This window comes from Bos indicus x Bos taurus, chromosome 15 (assembly GCF_003369695.1).
Source record: "Bos indicus x Bos taurus breed Angus x Brahman F1 hybrid chromosome 15, Bos_hybrid_MaternalHap_v2.0, whole genome shotgun sequence".
Classification (NCBI taxonomy): Eukaryota; Metazoa; Chordata; class Mammalia; order Artiodactyla; family Bovidae; genus Bos; species Bos indicus x Bos taurus.
Window position 1 is genome coordinate 47,774,216 of NC_040090.1, and position 24,922 is coordinate 47,799,137.

The window sequence follows — 24,922 nt, forward strand, 5'->3', positions numbered from 1 at the left end:
CACATTAAGTGGTACATTTTTTAAGGAAAAAGGAAAAGTTGCAGTCTCTGTTATTTGTCTATAAACAGAGAGCTTAGGTTGACAAAAATAAAGCTATCAAGATTTAAAACTTAGAAGCAATCAGAAGTTCACACAAAAAAATGAAGCTTTCAGAGGGTTAAGGCCATTTTGGCTTGGATCCAACTCACAAATTCAGTACAAATCTATAAAACCTTTCTAAGCAAATCTGAGAGCAACTGTTTTCTAAAAGGGGCTATTCTTGGTGCACGTATCCATTTCCATTCAAATCAATGCAAGTTTTTAATACATGGAGGACAGCACATCATTACAGTTCCAATCCAGGGCCCCAAAGCCTGCCTAATGATAATCACTCTCAGAGTTCATCCCTTTTAGAGCTCATATTCCACTATGCTCCACGTCAAAATGAGGTGTGGCCTCCCTCTGTGACTGGGACACTGTAATTAAATTCAAGAATTAAAAGAAGTGTTAGAAGAATGTTTTCTTATCTAAGCTATTTAAAAAAAGACAGAAAAAATAAAAGTGTATGAGAGAGAAGAAACAGAATGTAAAGAATACATTAAAAAAAAAAAAAAAAGAGGCAAGCTACCACTATTTTTGCTGGGGGAAGAGAAGGAAAAGAGAAAGGGAGAGTCCACCTGTGAAAGTAACTGGGAAATACTACCAGAGAGATCTTCTCATTAATAGAAAAGATCAAGGGACTCAAAAATTCAATTCAGGAAGTGGAGCAAATACACTCCCAAAGGTACTGGTCTCCTCTTTTATTTCTCTGAAAAAAAAGAAAGAAAAACTAAATGAAAGCTGTAGTGAACAGATCACCTTTCTTATAAGAATCACGTTCTGTTTCATGAAGACCGTAATAGCAATCTTGCATTTGGAGGGGACCCTAGAAATAATGGAGGACTTCCCAGGTGGCGCTAGTGGTAGAGAACCGCCCTGCCAATGCAGGAGACATAAGAGACGTGGGTTCAATCCCTGGGTTGGGAAGATCCCTTGGAAGAGGGCATGGCAATTACTCCAGTATTCTTGCCTCTGAGATTCCCATGGACAGAGGCGCCTGGCAGGCTACAGTCCATAGAGTTGCAAAAAGTAGGACACAACTGAGCGACACCTACAGCAACACCGCTAGAGATAATAGAATCCAACATACCTCCTTTAAAAGACAAAGTTAAGCCAGAGGCATTGGTCACTTATTTGCCTCTATTTAGCAAAGGACTTTAGTCCAAATTTCCCAATAACCAGACCAGAGCCCTTTCTACTATACTTTGCAACCCTGAAATTAGTAGGGTTGGGATAAGAACTGCACTCTTGCCTAAGGAGAACAGGAGTGGGGAAATGCCAAAAGTCCATAAAAAATTAAACATCTGTTTGTCATTCTTAATACATGGTGACAGACTCAATTAATTGAGTCCTTTCTTCCTTACATGCCCTACATAGGAGCTAACAAATTTTGTGAGTTCAATACAAACAAAGCCATCAAATGCTCCAAAGTATAACAAGACCTTAAACACGTTTCCTAAGCCCCCAGCACTATGAGTTTGTAGTTTTATAAATATCATGGTGAACAAGAAATGCTGTCTTGTCATATTCAAGCCAAATAACAGCTGGACTTTAAAAATAAAATTTTGAAGACATTTGCCTTTTATATTTTTAATTTCTGTTTTCTTGGCTTACGGTTTTGTCATTTGATTTTGATGAGTGGTTAATACACATGCACAGCTGCCTCTTTTGGTGACCTTTCCCTGCTGCTTCTATGCTCAAAGCTATGAAGCAGATCTACAAATTGCTTACTAAGTGATATTGGCATTTTCACAACTGGCAGACATTATCCTGTGAAGCCAGGCTTACTTTAGTCACTTCAGATGCCACACAGGAGAATGGGGTGAAAGCACAGGAAGGGATGTTAGTCACTCGGTCGTGTCTGACTCTGAAATCCCACGGACTGTAGCCCGCTAGGCTCCTCTGCTCTGTCCATTGGGATTCTCCAGGCAAGAATACTGGAGTGGGTAGCCACTTCCTTCTCCAGGGGATCTTCCCAACCCAGGGATAGAACCTGGGTCTCCTGCATTGCAGGCAGATTCTTTACCATCTGAGCTACCAGCGAAGCCCCAGAGGAAGGGGAGAGACCCTTAAAACTGCCATTATGCATTATTCACAATAGCCAAGACATAGAAAACAATACATTTATACTTTTGAATGTGATAAAAATATTCTTCATCCATAAAAAAAGAAAACCCTGCCACTAGCAAGAAGATGGATGACCTTGAAGGCACATGCTAAATGATGTCAGACAAGAAAGACAAATGCTATATGATCTCACACATACATGGAATCAAAAGAGGCTAAACTCATAAAAACAGAGAATAGAATGGTGATTTCCAGGGACTGGGAGGAAGGGGATATGGAAAGATATTGTTCAAAGAGTAAAAAAATCCATTTATAAGATGAATAAGCTCTGGGGATCTGATATATGGCAGGGTGACTATAGTTAAAACTACTGCCTATACACTTGAAAATTGCTAAGAGAGTAGGTTTTTAATTTTCTCATCAAATAAAGATAATCTGTGAGGTATAGAGGTGCTAACTAACCTTATTGTGGTAATCATTTCCCAATATATATGTGTTTTCAAATCATCACAGTTTATACCTTAAATTTGCACCAAGGTTATATGTCAATTATATCTCAATAAAGCTGGAAAAATATCTCAACTGTTCAAAGCCAGATCATGTGTGGACAAAGAAGGGATGGCATCCTGAGCCAGAGCTTAAAACTCACTTGGCAGTGGAGCTTACCTAAGTAGCTTCCACTCTGAACCACTGTGGGGAACAAAGAAGTCTTGATCTTCTTAATACTTTTCTCAGTGATAATTATATCTGCCTTATTATCTATGCATTTCCCTTTTAATCTTCCATCTTCCTTCACTATACTTTAAGTTCTAAGAGGTCAGGAACATATTTGTTTTGCTTCCTTTGGTTTATCCAGTGTGTAGTTCAGGGACTGGCACACAGAACAGGCACTCAAGAAATGTTTGTTTGTTTTTAGACCAAGATTGAATGAAAGAGTGAATACATTTTTTAATATTCTTTCACTTCAGTTCCTTCTTACTAGCGAAGTGGAGAAAGTATTATGTGTACCTGTTATCTACTCTGACTTTAATATGAGCTGAAACTCCAGCAGGCTTTGCAATCAGCTTGCGCTTGAACAGATGCCAGGAAATATCCTGAAGTCAGCAGAAGGCTGCTACCCATCCCAGCAGTCCTCACAAAGGCGCTCCACTTCTGTCGGTATTAGAGCAGGTAACTTGACTCCATTCATGAACTCACAGTCCCCCAAAAGCACACGAGGTCTCAATGGCAACTCTGGGCAAGCTTCTGAAGGGAGGTTTTCACACGCTCCTTAAGCTCCTGGGCCACTACAGGCCTTCTACTATTACACTCATCAGGCAGTGCTGTTATGTGTGACAGAGTAATACGAGAGCGGGCGCATGGCATGACTTGCTATATTTAGGGGAGAGGAAATGGGCCATACTGAGAAAGGTCACAAGGAGTTTGTTCAGAAAAATGAAGGCACCACTTATGCATCTGTATATACAAGGGGTGCAGGAGAGCACAGTACTTTAACAGCTTGGGTTCTGGAGTCAGTTTGCCTAGGATCAACTCTCACCTCTGCCCTTACTATCTATATGACCTGTGGCAAGTTACTTAACTATTCTCAGCCTCAATTTTCTCATCTGTAAAATGGGAAAAAAAAACCTTCTTTACATAGTTGTATATGATTTACATGAGAAAATATGGGTTAAAAGCTTAACATGTTCTCTGGAATATAAATGCTTAATAAATGTTTGTTTAAAAAAAGCATAGTAATTAGGAAATTAGCTTGAATCCAAACAATCTGTGTTTGAATTGAATGGAAGTTCCAAAGAAGCTTCTACATAATATGTTTCTCTACAGTTAAGCCTTTTATTTTTTCTTTTCATAATGGTTAATAACTCTGACTATGATTTTTAACTTACCAAGCATATGATATCATCAATTAGATTATTAGCATTACTGAAAGGCAAATGACTTTATACCTATTGTACAGTTAAGAAGGGACACCAGGTATGCCACAGTCCATGGCGTCATAAAGATTCGGACACAGCCGAGCAACTAAACAACACAGTTAAGACACTAAGTGAAGAAAGATGAATGACATTAAGAAAACTCAGAACAAGGATAAGGTGGTAGAATTCTCTAACTCCTAGTCTACCAAAAAAAAAAAAGAACAGACTGAATACTCCAAAGTGATGAAAAGTATTATTTCATTGTGTCTAGTAAAAAATGAGGTACTCTACAGCATCATCTTCCAACAAAATTGAGATGGGCCACATCTGAATAACTGACTCCCTAAACCACCGAACCTTAGTCCTCACCGGGAGGGGGGGAACCCTGTATCTCTAAGTGCCTATAAAAATTTCAGTGTCACTCTGCTCTCAGTACACATTTTTCATGAAAGACAGTGAGCGATTTCTGCTTTTGAGTCCTCCTTATTCCTCCTCTTCTGCTCCCCCTCCTCCTCCTCTTCCTTTCTCTTTCCTTCCTTCCCTGTTCTCACACATGCACAAACCAATCAGAGTTTAACACCCTGTCTCCAGGACTTCCATTAAATATTAGTCTCTTCTATATGGAGAAGGCAATGGCACCCCACTCCAATACTCTTGCGTGGAAAATCCCATGGATGGAGGAGCCTGGTAGGCTGCAGTCCATGGGGTCGCTGAGGGTCGGACACGACTGAGCGACTTCACTTTGACTTTTCACTTTCATGCATTGGAGAAGGAAATGGCAATCCACTCCAGTGTTCTTGCCTGGAGAATCCCAGGGATGGGGGAGCCTGGTGGGCTGCTGTCTATGGGGTCACACAGAGTCAGACACGACTGAAGTGACTTAGCATTGGTATGAAGAACCTGCCATCTGAAAACTCTCTGGAGTGCTTCCTAATGTCTGATACTATCCATCCCTTAGTGCTCATGCCAGGGATTTCTGAACTGCCTAGGATGGCTCCAACCATCACTAAAAGCCATGCCTAGTTCAGATGCTGCTATGAAAAGTCTTTATACATTTTCAAGGGATTAGGGTCCTGGAAGAAATCATACCAGTAAAAGGGATAACAGTAAGATTCTTCCCCTCAAGCTAAAGGACTTTAGCTGGGACCCGAGATGGGTGAAGTATTGTGTTACTCTGAAGAGAACAAATTAATCTTCTCTGACTGGTGGGAGGGATTCTGCCAAAGGCACAGCTAAAGGGAAAACCAGCCCCTACTCTGTGATGACACAGTAAATAACAAGGCAACATTACTACTGAAGTGCTGACCTAACTCATAAATTGTACCCAGCCTCTGGGGAGCAATTTCTGCTGATTCGCTGCTTGTGCATTTAAAACAAACAAACAAAAAGGAAAGAGGAGTGGACAGGCATTGATACTGCTGGGGATAAACACGTTGAGAGTAAAGCTGGTCTTTACCATCCAGATTGTCAAAAGACTTTGTGAAGGTTAGAATCCAGACACAGGCTGGGCCTTGCCCCAGCAATTATTAATTTTACACCAGATCTGCTTCATACTATCATTTAGTTTCCAGAAGGGTTTGATTGCACCTGGGAATCATTTGTATGGGGGTTAAAAAAAAAATCCTTCTTTCTAAGTTTGTCCCTAAAAAAAATAAATAAATAAGGAACTCTTGAGGTGGTTGAAACAGAATTTTGTTGTTCAATGGAATGTAGAAAGTTCTTTTTGCTCTGTGTTCAGTAACAGGATCTACATGAATTTCAAATTCCTCAACTGTAACACACAATGAAGACTAACATTTCTTCTGTTTTGCCAAGAAAATTGATCTGGTTACTTCCAAGAAAGACCATAAAGATCCTATATCTAACTCGGGCGCACCTCTAGAGACACACAGAGCAGCAGAAAAGAGCTACAGAAAAGCCACTCACCCTCTGCATCTTCTGGCCGGGTAAGATCGATGACACCTGGGCCCAGCTTTCCATCTTCACTTGACTTTCCTGTTAACTGGGGCCCCAAATTTTCAAAGCGTGTTCTTTCCTAGAGGAAAGAATAACCAGAGACTTATTCTAGCTTCCAAAGCAGCCACTTTTTCCTTCCAATTTCTATCTTGCTTAATGGATGAAACTTGAATTTACAAACATCATTTCTGACCAACTGGAACTCAGAAAACCTTTCAGGAAGATTCCACTAAAGCCTGTTTGTGGCACCAACAGTGCTGACAGCACCTAAACCATAGTAGCTCTAAGGAAAGGACATCTGTGGCAGGAAACCTGCCAGGGCTGTACTGCACATCTTCTCTTGGTTGGATTTGTTCCAGTAATCTAAAAGGAATGCAACTGAAAGGTGTGAGCCAAAAGCACAAAATTTGAAAGAGCAGTTTCCATTAGAATATATACTGTTATTCAATGGGGAGGGGAAATTTCCCATTTAGAGATCAGAGTTTGCATTGGTACTCCTGGAAAAATACAAATCAGAATTTTAGGCAAGAAGATTTCAAAAACAAATATTTCAAAGCAGGCAGACTAGATGACGGCACTGATACTGTATTTTGTTTAGGAGTTTGAACTGTAACTTCCTGGTAAGTGAGAAGCAGGACACCACTCCCCGCCAGCCCTTGAGTCAGGAAAGTTAAACACTTCTGCCATTACACTAGGAAAACCCAAAGGTGTTCTACTTGTTAACCTGTCCTTCTAGGAGCAGTAGACTGAAGCATCACAATGAGCTCTCCTTCTGTCGCTCTCTGGATCAGTAGCAGAGAGCTCATTGACCAGCATTAACATGGTGTTCTTGTCTGCAGAAAAACAGCACGTGTCTCCTTCTCTCCTCCTTGTTTCTCTCCAGACTCAAACTTGGCTTTGTGTTGTGCTTATGAATGAATGAAACCTTGTTGTTCATTACTATGAAACAATATTAAATGTCATGTCAGCTTGAATTTACAGACATGAAATAGCAGCTTCCAGCTCCGGGAATGGTTCCTGCATGTTATACTTAATGCATTATGCAGCAGTAGAGTGCTGATTGCTGTTCAGTCTATTGTTCAATGACCTAGTTCTGTACTGAGCATGTTCGGCATTAGATGGAAACACTCTGAGTGTTCTCTTCTGTAAGATGTTTAGAAACTTGGAAATATTCTTAAAGAGCAAACATACAATTACTTGATAGAGGCTGTGTCTCATTTGTACAGCCTCACTACATTTGTGCTCTCTAATATGATTATTTTTGAATATCATTATATTTCTATAATTAATTCCCATCAGTCAAATTGTGCAGGAAGTCTTCCAGTTCCCCTTCATCATGTAATGTTGAAATCTGTGTTGGAAGAAAATACAGTATAAACCTTGCTTTAATCTAGCACCATTTCTATGAAAGATGGCAACAAAATTATAATCATGAATTTCCCCAGCTGGGTAATACTAACTAGTTAACAAAAGTGGTATGTGGGAAAACCTCTGAAACATGACACTTATTTTAAAAAAAAGTGAAAATAAAAAGCAAATTAAGTATGGTTCCCCAATATCTTCTTATGCGACAACACTGCTGCCCAAGAACAAATTATCCAGATGCAGGCCACAACAAAACGCAACCACAAGCCGTACGGGAGTTGCGCACACTGTTGCCGGGAGGACAGCTGCTTTTAATCAGCCAATTTGGATTACTGAGTAGCACTTTTGGTTGTTATGATGTGAAGCAAAAGAAAGTGAAGATGAGGAGTACCAGGGACAGCAAAATATTCAACCTTTGTTTTATCACATTGTTTCGCATCTCAAATATTTGCATGTGAATGCTTTCCCTATGCTAAATGCAAAGGGAGTTTTGATGTGACACCTGCAATCTTCTTGGAAGAACAACCTTTAGCGTATTTTCATGGGGGGAAAAGCAACTTTCTCTGAAAATCAACAGACCATGCTATCTATCAATATGCATATTTCAAGTACCTTCCTAGTCATTCATTCTCTTTGATTTTACCGGAAAATATTCTCAGTAAAAAAAAAATAAAATCATAAAGTTCCTGAAAGAATATCAATATTTTGACAAGGAAGGAGAAGAGGGAAAATTACATGCCATGGTTTGTAAAATCCTAAGACAACAAAGCTTACATGATGATAATATCTTTTCTTTTATAAAAAATGAAGTGCTCTCACAATTCAGTAGTATCAGCTTGTTTTTAATCATAACAAAAAACATTCAGAACATTCAACAACACATTCTCAGTGTCTTTGAAGTCATACATTTCTCTGACTTCACTGAAAAAATAATCTATGGCAAAGATAGTTTCCTTATAAAATATCAATATTTTGACAGAATAGAAGTCAAGGAAGAATATCCCATGAAACGCTTGTTAAATAGGCAGAAAATAAATCAATGATAAAAATTGTTTTGGGCAGTGGGCTGCATTTTATATTTGGTAATATTAAGCATTTGTGTTTGAGATTAAAGAAGGACCCTGCAAAGCCATGCCCTTTCATATAAATTTCAACCTAGTCTCCCAGAAGATTTCCTTCTTTTCTTCAAAGAATAGCTCAGAATATTTATTTGCCAGCCACATAACCATAAGATAAGAGGGTCTGATGTCTACAAGTTAGCTCAGGGCAGCTGAGCTAAGCAAAGATTTTACCAGTGAGGTTGAACACGAGCCTAGTAAATACAGGATGTGGACATGGGCATAGAGAGAAGTTTAAAGATTCTTTAGTTCCAAGAGGCCCTCAACTTCTGGCCATTAAGAGCCAATGGGTATGTCCCCATTCGGAAAGGCAGACGATGGGTGGCAAGCTCTTAACTCTAAGTTTTCCGTGCACTTGAACAAGTTTTCACAAGGTATATAGTTTCCAAGTAGATATTTTGGAGATATAAACAAAACACCTCAATGCTAATTTTAATCTCAACCCCCCAGGCAGGAAAAATCCCCAGTCTTCATGATGACAGTGAAACGCGCATTTTACATGCAGCGATATGATCAGACACTTACTTATGCATTGTCAGTCACAAACATGCAAGCAACATAAAAGTTATTGAAAAAAATTAAAGTCAGCTCTGCTGTGTTGTAGGACTGTTGGCTCTCTAAGTGCTTTGAAATTATGATGTATGAGGTAGATGTTGCATATTAAATAAAGATATTTAAATGATAAAGCCCCCTTTAGTGAGAGCTGATGAATGTTAAATGTTACAAGCCACAAGACGGTAGCATCCATCATCTTCACATATTATCGGAGTCAATGACGGGGCAGCCTCACTGATGACAGATAGACTGCTGCATTATTATCCCTTATTTCTAGAGTCACTGAACAAACCATTCAACTCCTCAGGCATTATTTTTAACTTTGCATTAAATTAGCAACTTTTCCCTTCCTGCCACAGCAAGATTGATCAATTCTGTCTTTGCATCGGTGGAGAGGGAGAATGAATTTGGGGTAGCTAAAAAATAAGAGGTTTGTTTTCATCTAGGGAAAAAAAAATCAACTTCCTCTTACTGGCAACAAATGTAAAATTGTGATATGGGGAAAGAACAGCAATGAAACAGTAAGCACACAATAATGGCTTTTCTTTGCACTTAGATAAAAGCTGAATTTTTGATGTGCACAGTATATTTTAATAAAATTTTATATACTATGTTTTATACACTTATTGGCTATTCCATAATAATGTGTGTGCTAACAGTAAAATTGCTCTTAAATTTATGTGTGTTATTTATACGTTCCCACGTAACAATGCTTTTTGTTGTAAAAAATATTCTGTTTATTAATGTAACTTTACAACCACTGCATCCAAGATCCGTGGTAAATTAATGACATTTTTATTATTTTATAGTGTCATTAAATTTTTACTGATCACTCCATCAAACAGAGGCAGTAAAGGCCATAATGTAAACTGGGACACTTAGATCAGGCAGCAGGAAGACATTCCATATAGTCTGAAGAAAACTGCTGGCAATAAATGATATTTATACCATCTTTAAGCATGTGAGAATACTTGGATAAGTTTGGCAAAACTGTTTCAGTAGTAGAGTGGATTGTATACTTAAATAACAGTTTGCTTGCCAGCGAGACAGGCCTTTTTCAAACCATATGCGAGATGACTGATTTCAGCCATCTCCTGAAAAACAACACACGAAAGGTAGCAATGTGCTGGGCACCCTCCCCCTGGATTTCCGAGACTGACCACCCTGTACCACACCTCAGACGATTTCAACATGGTCCTCCTTTCCACAAACCGAAGTGTAAAGCTGCACATGCTGAGAGAGGCTTTTTGTTTGTTGCCTTACAAATAATATTTCATTTGACAGGCAGACATGGCTGGACAATGATGTGATACATTTTATTCCAATGGTTGAAATGAGAGGCACTTTACTAAGCTGCATTCAGAGCTCTTTTACAAAGAATATCTGAATACGAGCTCATCCATAACAGGCACAGAACATGCACCTAAGAGGCCATTACTTAACATTGCAGTTAAAATGGGTAAAAAATAATATCATGTTACTTTCACATGTAAGTTACATTATAATTAGTATACTTTACACTAGCCCTCAGATGTTCTGTTCATATAATATTTGCATATATTTTTTATACAAATATTTTATTATAATGCATGCACATTATATATATATTATACTTTTGTATTTAGAAGACTGCAAGCAGAAAATTCTATGCTCATGTACTCACAAATTTAGAAACACCTACCTCTTACATAGGGATTTTGGTATGAATATTTTTTAAGTTAATAAGAATTTTGCTGACGTATCTTAAAATAAATATTTAAATACTAAAGAATCTTTTAAACCATTCAAATCTGTGATAATAAGGACTTTAGCAGAGAAAATTAATACTACAGTGCTACTAGCCATCTTTCTGTGTATTCCTGAAGCAGTTTTCTAAGAGAAGTAACAAATACATGCATTATAAATAGAAATTCTCTAAGGCCTGATGCTGTGAAAGTGCAGTCAATATGCCAGTAAATTTGGAAAACTCAGCAGTGGCCACTGTTTTCATTCCAATCCCAAAGAAAGTCAATGCCAAAGAATGCTCAAACTACTGCACAATTGCACTCGTCTCACACTAGCAAAGTAATGGCCGAAATTCTCCAAGCCAGGCTTCAACAGTATGTGAACTGTGAACTTCCAGGTGTTCAAGCTGTATTTAGAAAAGGCAGAAGAACCAGAGATCAAATTGCCAAAATCCGTTAGATTATCAAAAAAGCAAGAGAGTTCCAGAAAAACATCTATTCTGCTTTATTGACTATGCCAAAGTCTTTGACTGTGTGGATCACAACACACTGTGGAAAATTCTTAAAGAGATGGGTATACCAGGCAACTGGACCTGCCTCCTGAGAAATCTGTATGCAGGTCAAGAAGCAACAGTTAGAACTGGACATGGAACAACAGACTGGTTCCAAATAGGAAAAGGAGTACATCAAGGCTGTTTATTGTTCTGCTTATTTAACTTATATGAAGAGTACATCATGAGAAATGCTGAGTGGGATGAAGCACAAGCTGGAATCAAGATTGCTCAGAGAAATATCAATAACCTCAGATATGCAGATGACACCACCCTTATGACAGAAAGCGAAGAACTAAAGAGCCTCTTGAAGAAAGTGAAAGAGAGTGAAAAAGTTGGCATAAAACTCAACATTCAGAAAACTAAGATCATGGCATCCAGTCCCATTAGTTCATGGCAAATAGATGAGGAAACAATGGAAATAGTGAGAGACTTTATTTGGGGGGACTCCAAAATCACTGCAGATGGTGACTTCAGACATGAAATGAAAAGACACTTACTCCTTGGAAGAAAAGTATGACCAGCCTAGATAGCATATTAAAAAGCAGAGACATTACTTTGCCAACAAAGGTCCATCTAGTCAAAGCTATGCTTTTTCCAGTAGTCATGTATGGATGTGAGAGTTGGGCCATAAAGAAAGCTGAGCACCAAAGAATTGATGCTTTTGAAGTGCAGTGTTGCAGAAGACTCTTGAGAGTCCCTTGGACTGCAAGGAGATCCAATCAGTCCATCCTAAAGGAAATCATTGAATATTCATTGGAAGGACTGATGCTAAAGCTGAAACTCCAATACTTTGGCCACCTGATGAGAAGAACTGACTCATTTGAAAAGACCCTGATGCTGGGAAAGATTGAAGGCAGGGGGAGAAGGGGACAACAGAGGATGAGATGGTTGGATGGCATCACTGACTCTATGGACATGAGTTTGAACAAGCTCTGGGAGTTGGTGATGGACAGGGAAACCTGGTGTGCTGCAGTCCATGGGGTTGCAAAGAGTCAGACACAACTAAGAGACTGAACCGAACTAAACTGAAGGCCACCACAATATTCTGAGATATTATCTATCCTTAAAGTTTCCACTATGTATAAGTTGCTGAGTACTAGCCCCGCTAAAAGGGTTTGCCCATTCATCCGAGCTCCAAGCTTTGGTGTCTTTCCAATCCTGGAAAACTCTTTTTCAAAAGTAAAGACTTCCTTGCGAGAGTTTTCCCCTCACATGACTCCCCTTCCCATCCTCTGTTTATATTAATACAAACTGGTCGGTACTATTTGTCTCACTGCTTTCCTTGCCCCTCTCTGCCTGGTTAATCTTCCAGGCTTGCTGATTCTCCTGCAGAGCCTCTTGCACTGATCCCTCAGTCTGCAAAGCCCAAGTTCTTCATAAACTCTGTAACCTCTCTGATCTGTCTATACTCTGATACACAAAAATCCCTAGCCTTCCCTGTATAATTAGCCCCTAGTTACATGCTATATTAAAGAATTGAGCTTTGGATCATGTGCACCTCCAACTCTTCCCCAACAGCATCAAAAGATTTTTCAAGCCAGGGACTGTCTTGCACCTTTTCGATACATCTTACATAACATTTAGTGTTAGTGTCTGTAAACATTTGCATGTTTTTGCAAGCCCACAGAATTGATTAATCCGCATACATCAAAAAACACCTTGTACAAGTGTGTTCAAACAGAATCAGATCAGATCAGATCAGTTGCTCAGTCGTGTCCGACTCCCTGCGACCCCATGAATCGCAGCACACCAGGCCTCCCTGTCCATCACCAACTCCCGGAGTTCACTGAGACTCACGTCCATCGAGTCAGTGATGCCATCCAGCCATCTCATCCTCTGTCGTCCCCTTCTCCTCCTGCCCCCAATCCCTCCCAGCATCAGAGTCTTTTCCAATGAGTCAACTCTTCACGTGAGGTCGCCAAAGTATTGGAGTGTCAGCTTTAGCATCATTCCTTCCAAAGAAATCCCAGGACTGATCTCCCTTCAGAATGGACTGGTTGGATCTCCTTGCAGTCCAAGGGACTCTCAACAGTCTTCTCCAACACCACATTTCAAAAGCATCAATTCTTCGGTGCTCAGCCTTCTTCACAGTCCAACTCTCACATCCATACATGACCACAGGAAAAACCATAGCCTTGACTAGACGAACCTTTGTTGGCAAAGTAATGTCTCTGCTTTTGAATATGCTATCTAGGTTGGTCATAACTTTCCTTTCAAAGAGTAAGCGTCTTTTAATTTCATGGCTGCAATCACCATCTGTAGTGATTTTGGAGCCCAGATAAATAAAGTCTGACACTGTTTCCACTGTTTCCCCATCTATTTCCCATGAAGTGGTGGGACCGGATGCCATGATCTTCGTTTTCTGAATGTTGAGCTTTAAGCCAACTTTTTCACTCTCCTCTTTCACTTTCATCAAGAGGCTTTTGAGTTCCTCTTCACTTTCTGCCATAAGGGTGGTGTCATCTGCATATCTGAGGTTATTGATATTTCTCCTGGCAATCTTAATTCCAGCTTGTGCTTCTTCCAGCCCAGCGTTTCTCATGATGTATTCTGCATAGAAGTTAAATAAACAGGGTGACAATATACAGCCTTGACGAACTCCTTTTTCTATTTGGAACCAGTCTGTTGTTCCATGTCCAGTTCTAACTGTTGCTTCCTGACCTGCATACAAATTTCTCAAAAGGCAGATCAGGTGGTCTGGTATCCTCATCTCTTTCAGAATTTTCCACAATTTATTGTGATCCACACAGTCAAAGGCTTTGGCATAGTCAATAAAGCAGAAATAGATGTTTTTCTGGAACTCTCTTGCTTTTTCCATGATCCAGCGGATGTTGGCAATTTGATCTCTGGTTCCTCTGTCTTTTCTAAAACCAGCTTGAACATCTGGAAGTTCACAGTTCACATATTGCTGAAGCCTGGCTTGGAGAATTTTGAGCATACTAGCTCAAAACTAGCTCATACTAGCGTGTGAGATGAGTGCAATTGTGCGGTAGTTTGAGCATTCTTTGGCATTGCCTTTTTTTGGGATTGGAATGAAAACTGACCTTTTTCAGTCCTGTGGCCACTGCTGAGTTTTCCAAATTTGCTGGCATATTGAGTGCAGCACTTTCACAGCATCATCTTTCAGGATTTGGAATAGCTCAACTGGAATTCCATAAGAAGAACCAATTTTATAATAGTTCAAGTTTGTGTAAGAGATGTTTAGACTTAACCCTCCACATTGTATTAATGATGTCTCTTTGGGCAATAATCATCAAAACAAGGAAATACAGAAAAAGTCCATAAATATTTTGTAAAAGAGGGAAGTGAGCCATTTTAGAAGAATATGCTAGAAGAATACAATTTAATTATACAACAATATGAAAAAGAGGTTTTTGAGTCTGACTTGGAATTTCTGCAGCTTAACACCCACATCTTTGCAAAATCTTTACAAAACACTGGCAAAAGAGGATACTATCCACCACAAATGTGTGGCTTAAAAAGCAGTATACATTTGAAAATAAAAAGGTGTTCTATTTGTTTCTAAACAGAACAGTGCTAAGTATAATGTTGAGAGAAAGTCTGTGCCTTACTCTGAAAGACTTGCTCTAATTCCCAGCTCTGGACATATCTTGCCATGATGTGATTCTCAAGACACACTACTTAAGCACACAGGTAATTTCCTTTTTATGGACTTGCAAAGCTATCACTTTATTAGTATTTATTTTACATCCTTATTAAAATGTAGTAATTTAAGGAAGGACTGAAAATGAAAGCTTTATTTTAGAAAGTAACCACATGTACTTTCAAAAGGCAATTCTTTTTTTGGAAAGAGTTATTTTGGAGGCAGTGGGATTTACTTTCACAGGGTTATTTTGATGGTCCCAGAGTCAGTTATCACAATAAAAAAAGACTCTGGCTGTTAGAAGTGAGGTAACAAACTTCATTGTTAAATACCATTTTGTCAGCTAAAACTATTAATTTCTTTACTTTTTAATATACTCTTAACACCAAGCTGTGTGCTAGAAATCATGAATAATTTAAGTCCCAAGTTTTCCAACCATGTTTGCTTCTGTAGGATATGAATGGGGTGGAAGTAGGAAAGGGTGTCATTTATTGATCATGTACTAAGGGCAAGGCTCTTTGCAATGACTATTTCCTTTTACGTTCCCACCAATACTACAAGGAAAAATATTATTATTGCTGTCAGTTTTGCAAGAGAAGAGGCTCAAAAGGAATTTTTTATATTTTAAGTCACTTAATCAAAATTTAGGTAGGTATTTGGGCTGAGGTGAATTTAGAATAATAACTCTACAACTTAATTACTATGTGATATCTCTGAGCCAGTTTCCTCATTTGTAAAATGGAATAGAAAATGCACATGCTGCAGGGTTGTGATGATTAAATAAGAGATTATACATGTGAGTGCTTTGCAAATATAAAGCAGCTCATAAAATATCCACTTCTGTTAAATATAGTATTAGTGTTTGCTAAATGTTTCAAAGCTAAACACTAATGAAGATGGTGTCCTGATCTAAAGGCCGATATCCATGCTCCTGTGTCAACAACACAACCACAAAACCAAAGATGCTTTCATTTTTGTCTTGGTTGCTAAGCATCTGAGAATTAAATATAAATTTTAGCCTTAGAAACTATGTAGTACCTGGATCTTTTTTCCCTTTATTTATAAGCCTGCAAATACTCCCCATTATCCACATGCTATGTTTTTGCTGTGTTAGTCATTCAGTCATGTTTGACTCTTCGACCCCATGGATTGTATCCTCTGTCCATGGAATTCTCCAGGAAAGAATACTGGAGTGGGTAGCCATTCCCTTCTCCAGGGGAGATTCCCAACCCAGGGGTCAAACCCGCGTCTCCTGCATTGTAGGCAGATTCTTTACCATCTGAGCCACCAGGAAAGCCATCTATTTACAGGAGGGGAACCAAACTTCTCTGCATGGCTCATATTCCCTTACATGATCTGGCTGCTGCTCTCCTCACCAGATTTATGTCTTTCTCATTCTGATTTAGTGCCTCTGTTCCAAGAAGACAGAATTTCTTGGAGTTTCCTAAATAAGCTACGATATTTTTTGCCCTTGTACATTTGCATATACCATTCCCTCTTCTATTAACAGAATGCCCTTCCTTTATGGATGGCATCATAGTTAGCCTACTCTAGGCCTAATTAAAGCATTTCTTCTGGACAAAATCCTTTATTGACTGTCTTCCACCAGCTCCCCTATTTTGTTCCATCACACCATGTTTATTGAAAAATGCATTATAATTATTGGTTTATATGTCTGTTTACAAGTCTCCCCAACATACTTCTCAAGATGTTGTGTCCACGTCTTATTAACTAGAGCATCAGAGCTTCTCATGATGATACTAGGCACTTTGGTTGGTTGCTAAATCCTGATAATGCTAAATTATTTCTTTCTCATTTTTCATTTTTATTTTACTTTAAAATTAAACTATTTTCAGATCTTTTTTGAAAATAGTGAGACAGAGATGATTAAAAGGTACATAAATACAAAGGAAGATATGTAAATCAGTTGAACAATCGAGTGATCTCCTGGTCAGGGTAGGCTTAGTGCTGAAATATAGGAAATCTGCCTAGCTATTACTATTCAAAAGGGCTCTGCAAAAATCTTCCCTAAAATCTCAGTAACAACCATTTCCAAACATTCTTCTTACAGTCTTCCATTTCTGAGCAATCCATCATTAGCAATTCATTCTTGGAATTAATTCATATCGTCAATACTTTTATGAAAATACAATAGAATAAATCATTGAGCAAAATCATACTAATTTCAGTTTAAATCCTCTAGAGAAACAAGAAAACCTCTAGGGAAGATAATCCAGATGAAGCTACATAAAGAGAGACATAAAGAATTTGATCAAGGGGGTTCTTTAGGTATTGTAATCATAAAAGGAAATAATTTCACAAGAGTTTGGGAATGGCCAAGCTAAGCAAAGATGGCTGTTAAGGGCTGAACTGCATTCTCTTAAAATTCATGTGTTGAAGCCTTAACCCCAAGTACCTCCAAATGTGGCCCATGTTTAAAGACAGGGGCTTTAAAGAGGTAATTAAATTTAAATGAGGCCATTGTGGTGGACCTAATCCCATTTGATTAGTGTACCTACGAAAGGTGTAGATTAGGACATAGAGAAAGACACCAGAGATGTGTGCTCACAGAGGAAAGGCCATGTGAGGATACGGTGAGAAGACGGACGTCTGCAAGCAAAGGAGAGAGACCTCAGCAGAAAACAATTCTTCCAGAGTCTTGATCTTGGACTCCGAGACTCCAGAATTGTTAGGAAAAAATATCTGTGGTTTAAGCCACCCAATCTGTGGTATTTTGTTATGGAAGCCCCAGCAAACTAGCAATAATACAGTGGCAACTTCTGCCTCTTGTATCAAAGGAATAAGGCAACAAGTTTTAGACATGAGATCCTACTAGCCTCAGAAACAATTCTCTGGAAGTTCTTGCCATTAGGATCTAGGAGTGATTCTATCTTTTGACAGCTAGAGCTAGCTAGCCAGAATTCATCAAAAGTGAGAGTTCTCCCTTTAGGGGAGAAAAGACTTGTAAGGGCTGGCTAGGGCAAAAGTTTTCAAAACTCCAGAAACTAATGCTTGAGGCAAGACACAGAATCAGTAAAGACTGACAAAGTTCAGGTCGCCTGTCAGGAGACTCATACCTGCCACTGGACAGTAAGTTCCTTGGGGGAGGGAAAGTGGCTCTTGATTCTATCTCCAGCTAGGATTGTATCCTATACGCACAGAAGCATGCAGCACATGCCTTCTGAAATGGGCTAGTGTCTGCAGAACTTCTCATGGATATGTTTTATGGAGCTTTCAAAAACATTCTCAAATGATGTATGACAAATTCCCCTCAGGATTTGAAGAGTACACCAAGCTAAGCAAGTTCTCTCTCCACACCCCTGGCAAGGACAGTATCCTGTATATCTCCTGTAACATACACTTAGATGCTTGTCACTGATCATCAGATGATAAATGATAAAGTCGCATTAACTCTGAAGACATGAGATTGTTTTAGGCTTGGGAGCCACCGAGTTAAATTAGTTTCATCAGGATTATAGTGCCTATGCTTTCTGTCTCATTCATATGGTTCTAATATGGTTTTAACCAATTGCAAGGTTATTTATAAGTTTGCAACTCCCAAGTAGAGTTATAAAGTGTTCAGATTTAAGCAAATCCAGTTGTGTGGTAGCCCAACTCCTACTCACATGTGGTTTCCAACTTTTTATTCCTATACAGAACATGATACATATTTGTTCCTGAATATTCTCTGATTAACTATTTGTTTCAATAACAAGTTCACAAAAAGTTCCATTGTAAAACCATACAAACGTCTATTAAAATAAAATACATGATTTAAAAACTGGAGAATTTTATCTCCACTTAAACCACCAGTGAGAATTTATTATACTAACATTTATCACATGAATAAAGAGTATAACAATAAAATGAATGACTAGCTAAGCAAATGTCTTTGTCCAAAAAATTATCTTGGGAATTTTATTTCTTCAAATCTAGGTCTTAATTTCAGATACCTACTCAATTTACAATGTGTACTTTTTAATATTGTTTGTGGAAACACAGGTGCAGTTTATTCAAGTTAAAGACATCAAAGCTATATAAACCAAGAAAGAATATTTTCTTCAAAAATATACCTTCTATTTCAATTTTAGCTCACAAACTGATAAATTTAAAAAATTTTCCCTCAGAAACATAAACACAAAAAATGGAAAAATATAAGGTATTACCACCATGCATTTGTTTTGATTTATGATATATAAATATATCACATCTCCTAAGAGGTTTTCCTATAATTTAAAGAAATATGTGTTCTACAAAAATAACACATATCTTAAAAAGAAAAATAGGGGGTATGGAAAAGCTTTAGTGCTGGAAGGAAATGTAATGTAAAGACCTCTTCATTCAGAGAGCACAGAGCCCAAGAAGCAGAGAATGCTTACCCCAAATCCTACAGCTGACAGGTAACAGATCCAGGACACACCTCTTAGCCTCACACCACTTAGCCTACAGACTCCCAGTCTCCTGTTGCTTCCACTTAACTATTGTGTATTGCAAGTGCTCTTTACAAACTATACTGCTGCTGCTGCTGCTAAGTCGCTTCAGTCGTGTCCGACTCTGTGCGACCCCATAAACGGCAGCCCACCAGGCTCCCCCGTCCCTGGGATTCTCCAGGCAAGAACACTGGAGTGAGCTGCCATTTCCTTCCTCAATGCATGAAAGTGAAAAGTGAAAGTGAAGTCGCTCAGTCGTGTCCAACTCTTCGCGACCCCATGGACTGCAGCCTACCAGGCTCCTCCATCCATGGGATTTTCCAGGCAAGAGTACTGGAGTGGGGTGCCATTGCCTTCTCCGACAAACTATACTAGCTACTGATTAATCTAACCTGTAAAACGAGGGAGCTGAACCAACTTTTCTGTATGGTTTCTTCCAGCTCTGAAATCTTATAATTCTATGATACTCAATTCTTTTACTCCTGACACCCACACTGGAATACACATTAGTAAAATCACTTTGCATGTCATAAAAAAATTTTGAGCAATTATTCATATTCTCAACAAAATCACTCAAAAGATAATCCATTTGTCAAACAAACCTACCAAACCACGGTCACACTTAGCCAGAAAGCATTTGTTTGCTATTTCTGAAATTCCATCTCCACCAGGCAAAAGTGATAAAGGGAAGGGACCTTAAGGAAGGGAAAGGCAAAGGGGAAAGTAAAATCAAAGGAAAATGTTTCCTCTAAATTTGGCATGATATGTCCCTAGTTTGCTATTCGTCACGGTGGCACCAGCACAGAATGCATCCATTCTTGTCTGAACACAAAGTAACATAAATACAAAGATTGCTGGTAAGATGAACTCTTCTTTTCAGAAAAACTAACTCCTTAACATCAAGATTTTGTACATTCTATTAGTATCCCCTTTTATGAAACAAAAAGTACTAATAAAGTCGCCTGAAGTCACAAACACCTTTTCAAATAAAGAATAAAAATAACCCAAGACAGTCTGATTATTTGTGAAAGAATCTTTCTTCAAGATTAAGCAAAATTAAAATTTAGAAACTATGTTTCATTTCTTGAAAATGAAAATAGTTTAAAATTGGAATTTTTAAAATGAGTTTAAAGAAGAAGAAAATATTTAGGATCCCATTCTAAATAGTACTCCAACATGGCAGCATTACAAAGGACAAAAGATAGTGCCCAACTGTGGCAATATGTGTTAATTGTATGGTTTTCCAAAGATGTGGGAGAACTGATATCAATTACAGTATAATTACCATTACTTCCAACAGAGTTAACATGTAGTTACTACAAAGTAACATACAATTAACTGGTGTCACATTGCACACCAGACTAAATAAGATACAAATTAAAAATTCCCAAATGTAGCCATAATAGTCTTCTATCTCTTAAAAAAAATAAAGTAACAACTTTTCTCTAATAATGTCACAACATTTTTCAGGAATTGGTGCAAATATTTCAGAGGATGAAACCAAGACATGTAAGTTAGAAAAAATCATTTTTAGCTATACAATGAAAAAGTGCTTAGGGAGAGAGATGTAGTAGAAAAAATTTAATAACCTAAAGCTGTTGTAAATGAAATTAGAATTTTCCTCATTTCTTTCAGTTCTTGAAAATTAGAGAGTTAAGTTTTAAAACCAAGTTCAAGAACTTTCGTAGTTTTTACTGATACCTAATATTTTCCAGTTATTTATCAACACCAGATAGGAGCCTGGTTTAGCTTAATGGTGCTAGAAAAAGACACAGAAATGAGTGAGGCTCGGACTAAGAAGGGATTGTACACAGATTTCTAGTCATTTGCTGTGTGAAGTGGCAAATCATGTCTCATGTCATGTTTCTTATCAGGAGGTGAACTGAAGAGACAAAGAATGCTGCAGTTCAGTCTGAAGAAGTAGAATTCCTCCTTGGAATGTCTCAAGTCAGCAGCAGTAGCACAGGATGCCTCCACATGATGCATTTGAGAGGGGCATGAGTGAGAACACATACATGCCAAATGCTCATCTAGGTTTAATTAGAAGAGAACTGAAAATGGCAGGGTGCAGTGCTATGTAGTTGATGAGAGGACAAAAGGAAAGTAGCTGTACTGAAAATACAGTGTATCTGCTATATCCGTTTCAAACATCTGGGCTTCCAATTATTTATTGAACCCATGTGTAAGAGTTATTTGGGAATACTTCAAGTGGCTATAGAACAGGAACATGCAAACTGCTTTGTAAAATACTTGCAGGAATGAACTCTTGCTAAAGTCTTGAACAAATGGGTGAAAACTGCTATGAGATTGTTATCTTTTATTAAATGTGTGAAAACCATGAAGAGGTTAACATGCTAAGAATAAATGTTGTAAACAGCATGCTATTAATATAACAGATGATATTTTATTAGAAACGTATGTTTTGCAGATTTTTGAAAATTTAGTTAATTTCCTATATCTGACTTTTGGTTTTCATATGCTTAGTTGAGATTAAATGAGGCCTGACACATTTGTGAAAAACTGCACGTCTTGTTTGAAGATTACATAGGCACATGCGTAGACCACAAAGCTTTCAGGGCAGTTTGTCCCCTGTGTAGTCAATATTTTCCCCTTTCCTCTGAAAGTGGAGCTCAGAAATAGACATATTATTCTCGCACCCAGTTCCATGTCTTACTCTATTAAATTCATGACCCTTTTGTTAGGCTCTAAAGGAGAGCAAACTGGTTAGGAAGGATGACAACAGAACAGTGATGGGTACATCATTATGCCATGTTATTTCCTCTAGTTCCCACATCACTGCTGTATTCCTCTGATTATTGCAGCCTCAAGAAATGTGCTGATCACCGTGTGTGTTAGGCGACACTGCCAACCCTGAGAAGCTAATATCCCAGATAGAGTACATTATGCATGTGATGTAAATGAGGTATGTGCTCGCCACATATCTGCCGTTTGTCATCAAAGAGCCAGCAAACAGGGAGGACGGGTGCAGGGGCTTATTATTCCTTCCACTGTGTCCACAAAACAGCAGCAACAACAACAATCAGATGCTCTTCACAGCTGACCTTAATTGGCACAAACAAAATATTTTGTATTTAAAGTATATTTGGAGTAGCACTTTTCATTTGTTGTTATTAGAAAGAAAAAAAAAGGATTATCATCCTCACAGTCAGAAATTAAACACTGAAATATACTAGTGAATGTAAAGAGTGTACCAACTTCATTTCTCAGTAACTCAGAAATCGACCTTTAGCTTTTGTTTCAACAATTAAATGTCAAGATAATAATAGCACTAAAGATGAATTTATGATTTAGTAAATAAATTAGAATTCAGTCTTATCATTCAAATTTAGGATTTAAATAGTAAGGTATTTACTGATTTCCTGGACTAAAAGCAGGAGCTTCAGTGTTATTAAACAGTCTTTCAGCAGAATGCGGGATGGTGCTTAGACCACAGTTAAATTTTTTTTAATGAAATGAAAACGACACCTCCTACGGCTCTCTTACTGAACCATCAATAAACAAGCACACATCTATTCCTAATGCTGGGATGGCTGCTCTTCCTGTTCCTTTCTGCCACCTACTTAGACACGGACAAACCTAGAAAACCAACCAGAGTGAGATACAAGGCAGAAACATTGTTCACTCACTCCCAAAGATTGTCTAATGAGAGTTAACTACAATGGATTTGCAAGCTCAAGGAAAAAACAGTTATTCACAGAACAAATACCTTTCCCTGTGAACAGTACTTTTAGCAGAGTTTTTAAATCTCTGTAGAATTTTTAATGGCATTTTCAGACCAATTAATGATAAGAGGATCATGAGTTTAACAATTACACAATGTAGAAGTTTTAAGGTTTCAGCTCTTATTTAAAACTCCACTGCATGCATTTGACAAAAGGACAACACAAGCTGAGAAAAGACTAAATCTTCTTTTAACCGATTAAGTAAAATATATTCACATTTATGATTAGAATTTTAGTTTTTCATAGCTGAAGTGACCAAAAGAAGAGGAATATGATTTCTGATAGGGCTGGCCAGCCTTCTTGCCTCCATCAGGACTCACATATTAAATTTATAATTTATATAAGGCCTCAAGTTGTGGATTGTGGTCTCTTTTTGGTAATATTACATGAAAAGCCAGACTGTTCTATTTCTCAGACCAAATAAACAAGTCTTAACATAAGTATAATCTATTTAGGTACTGTGTGGATTGAAATACTAGTTTTCCCCTAAAGACCAGCTAATACACCGAGCTAATATACTTCAATCACTCATCCTTTGTACTTTTAAGTACTCTGTGCTTCAAGTTGTTTTAAAAGTCTTTGTCCATTGTTTTAAACAATCACATGCTTTTCCTTTTGATAAATCAATTTAACTGCAACTTTCTTCAGTATAGTTTCTACTTGAAGATAAATGAATATTAAATATTCCTTTAGATATCACCTCTAGATAATTTTTATCTCATTAAGTTACCTTTTAAAATTAAGTTTGTAGAAATGACTCTGGAAGACTAGTTAGTACAAAGCGAGGTGAAATTCACTGACTCATGTAGCACTGTAACCTTGCTGTATTGTTCTGGTCAGTAAACTTATCTACATTTAGCTAATTCTTATTTCTCAGCTAAGTTTTCCAGAAAATAAATAAATTAGTCCATAAACTCCAGAGATCTTTGGTACAACAGACCTGATTTACTTCAAATAGACTTCATGCCCTTTCTACACCCTCTCCTTTCCACTACCACCTACAAAAATGATAAAAATTTGTTTTATTTATGGAATAAAAGTGATGACATGCTACTTATTTATGCTATCAGACTAAGGCAGCTTTGAGTCCAGCGTATTCCAACAAAAGAGGAGGCGGAAGGCACACAGCTTAAAACTCACAGTCAAAATGGAAACCACTGACTCAGCTACCCTGCTCTTCACAAAAAATATGTTCCATATTCAGTCTTGGTGACCACCAGGATCTTATAAATTGTGAAGTCCAATCTGGATATCTTCTACTGTTTTACACAGCTTGACTTAGGAGATGTGACCAAGTTTTAGGCGCAGGTCATGAAATCAGGAAGATTGGGATCCACGCTGGCTTCTAAGGCCTTGAAAGTCAGTAATTATTTTATAAATTTAATTTTCTGGGTCAATTCAAGTCTAAGACTTTATTGCATTGTCATTTTAATAAGTCAAGTCAACATTCGGTGCTAAATAAGTTTGTACAGGTTGTGTCTCAGCCCCCCTATACTATGCTACCTTCTTAATGCACGGTCAATTCTTAGTCAGATTCTTAGAGGCCCTATCATTGAAGCTGCATGCTCAGGAACTCTTGTTACACCAGAGTAGTCTAGGGAGATGCAGGTATCACACACCAGAGCTCTGCCATAGAAGGATGCAGAGATAGCAGCTGCCCCTGTCGCTATAAGGGCTCGGAGAAAAATCTTCATCAGTGGTCAGACTGCATGTGTGCTAAGTCACTTCAGCCATGTCTGACTCTGTGACCCTATGGACTGTAGCCTGCCAGACTCCTCTGTCCAAAGGAGTCTCCAGGCAAGAATGGGTTGC

The 24,922-nt window shown here is 38.2% G+C and overlaps 1 protein-coding gene across 23 annotated transcripts in view; it reads right to left on the reverse strand.

Moving 5' to 3' along the window:
* Positions 1-24,922, reverse strand: part of SOX6 (SRY-box 6) — a 723,815-nt gene that overhangs the window by 43,873 nt on the left and 655,020 nt on the right. For all 23 annotated transcript variants that reach the window (XM_027563370.1, XM_027563368.1, XM_027563367.1 and 20 more), the window contains one exon: positions 5,988-6,096. In XM_027563370.1, the coding sequence (XP_027419171.1) occupies positions 5,988-6,096 (109 nt within the window). The remainder of the gene's footprint in view (positions 1-5,987; positions 6,097-24,922) is intronic.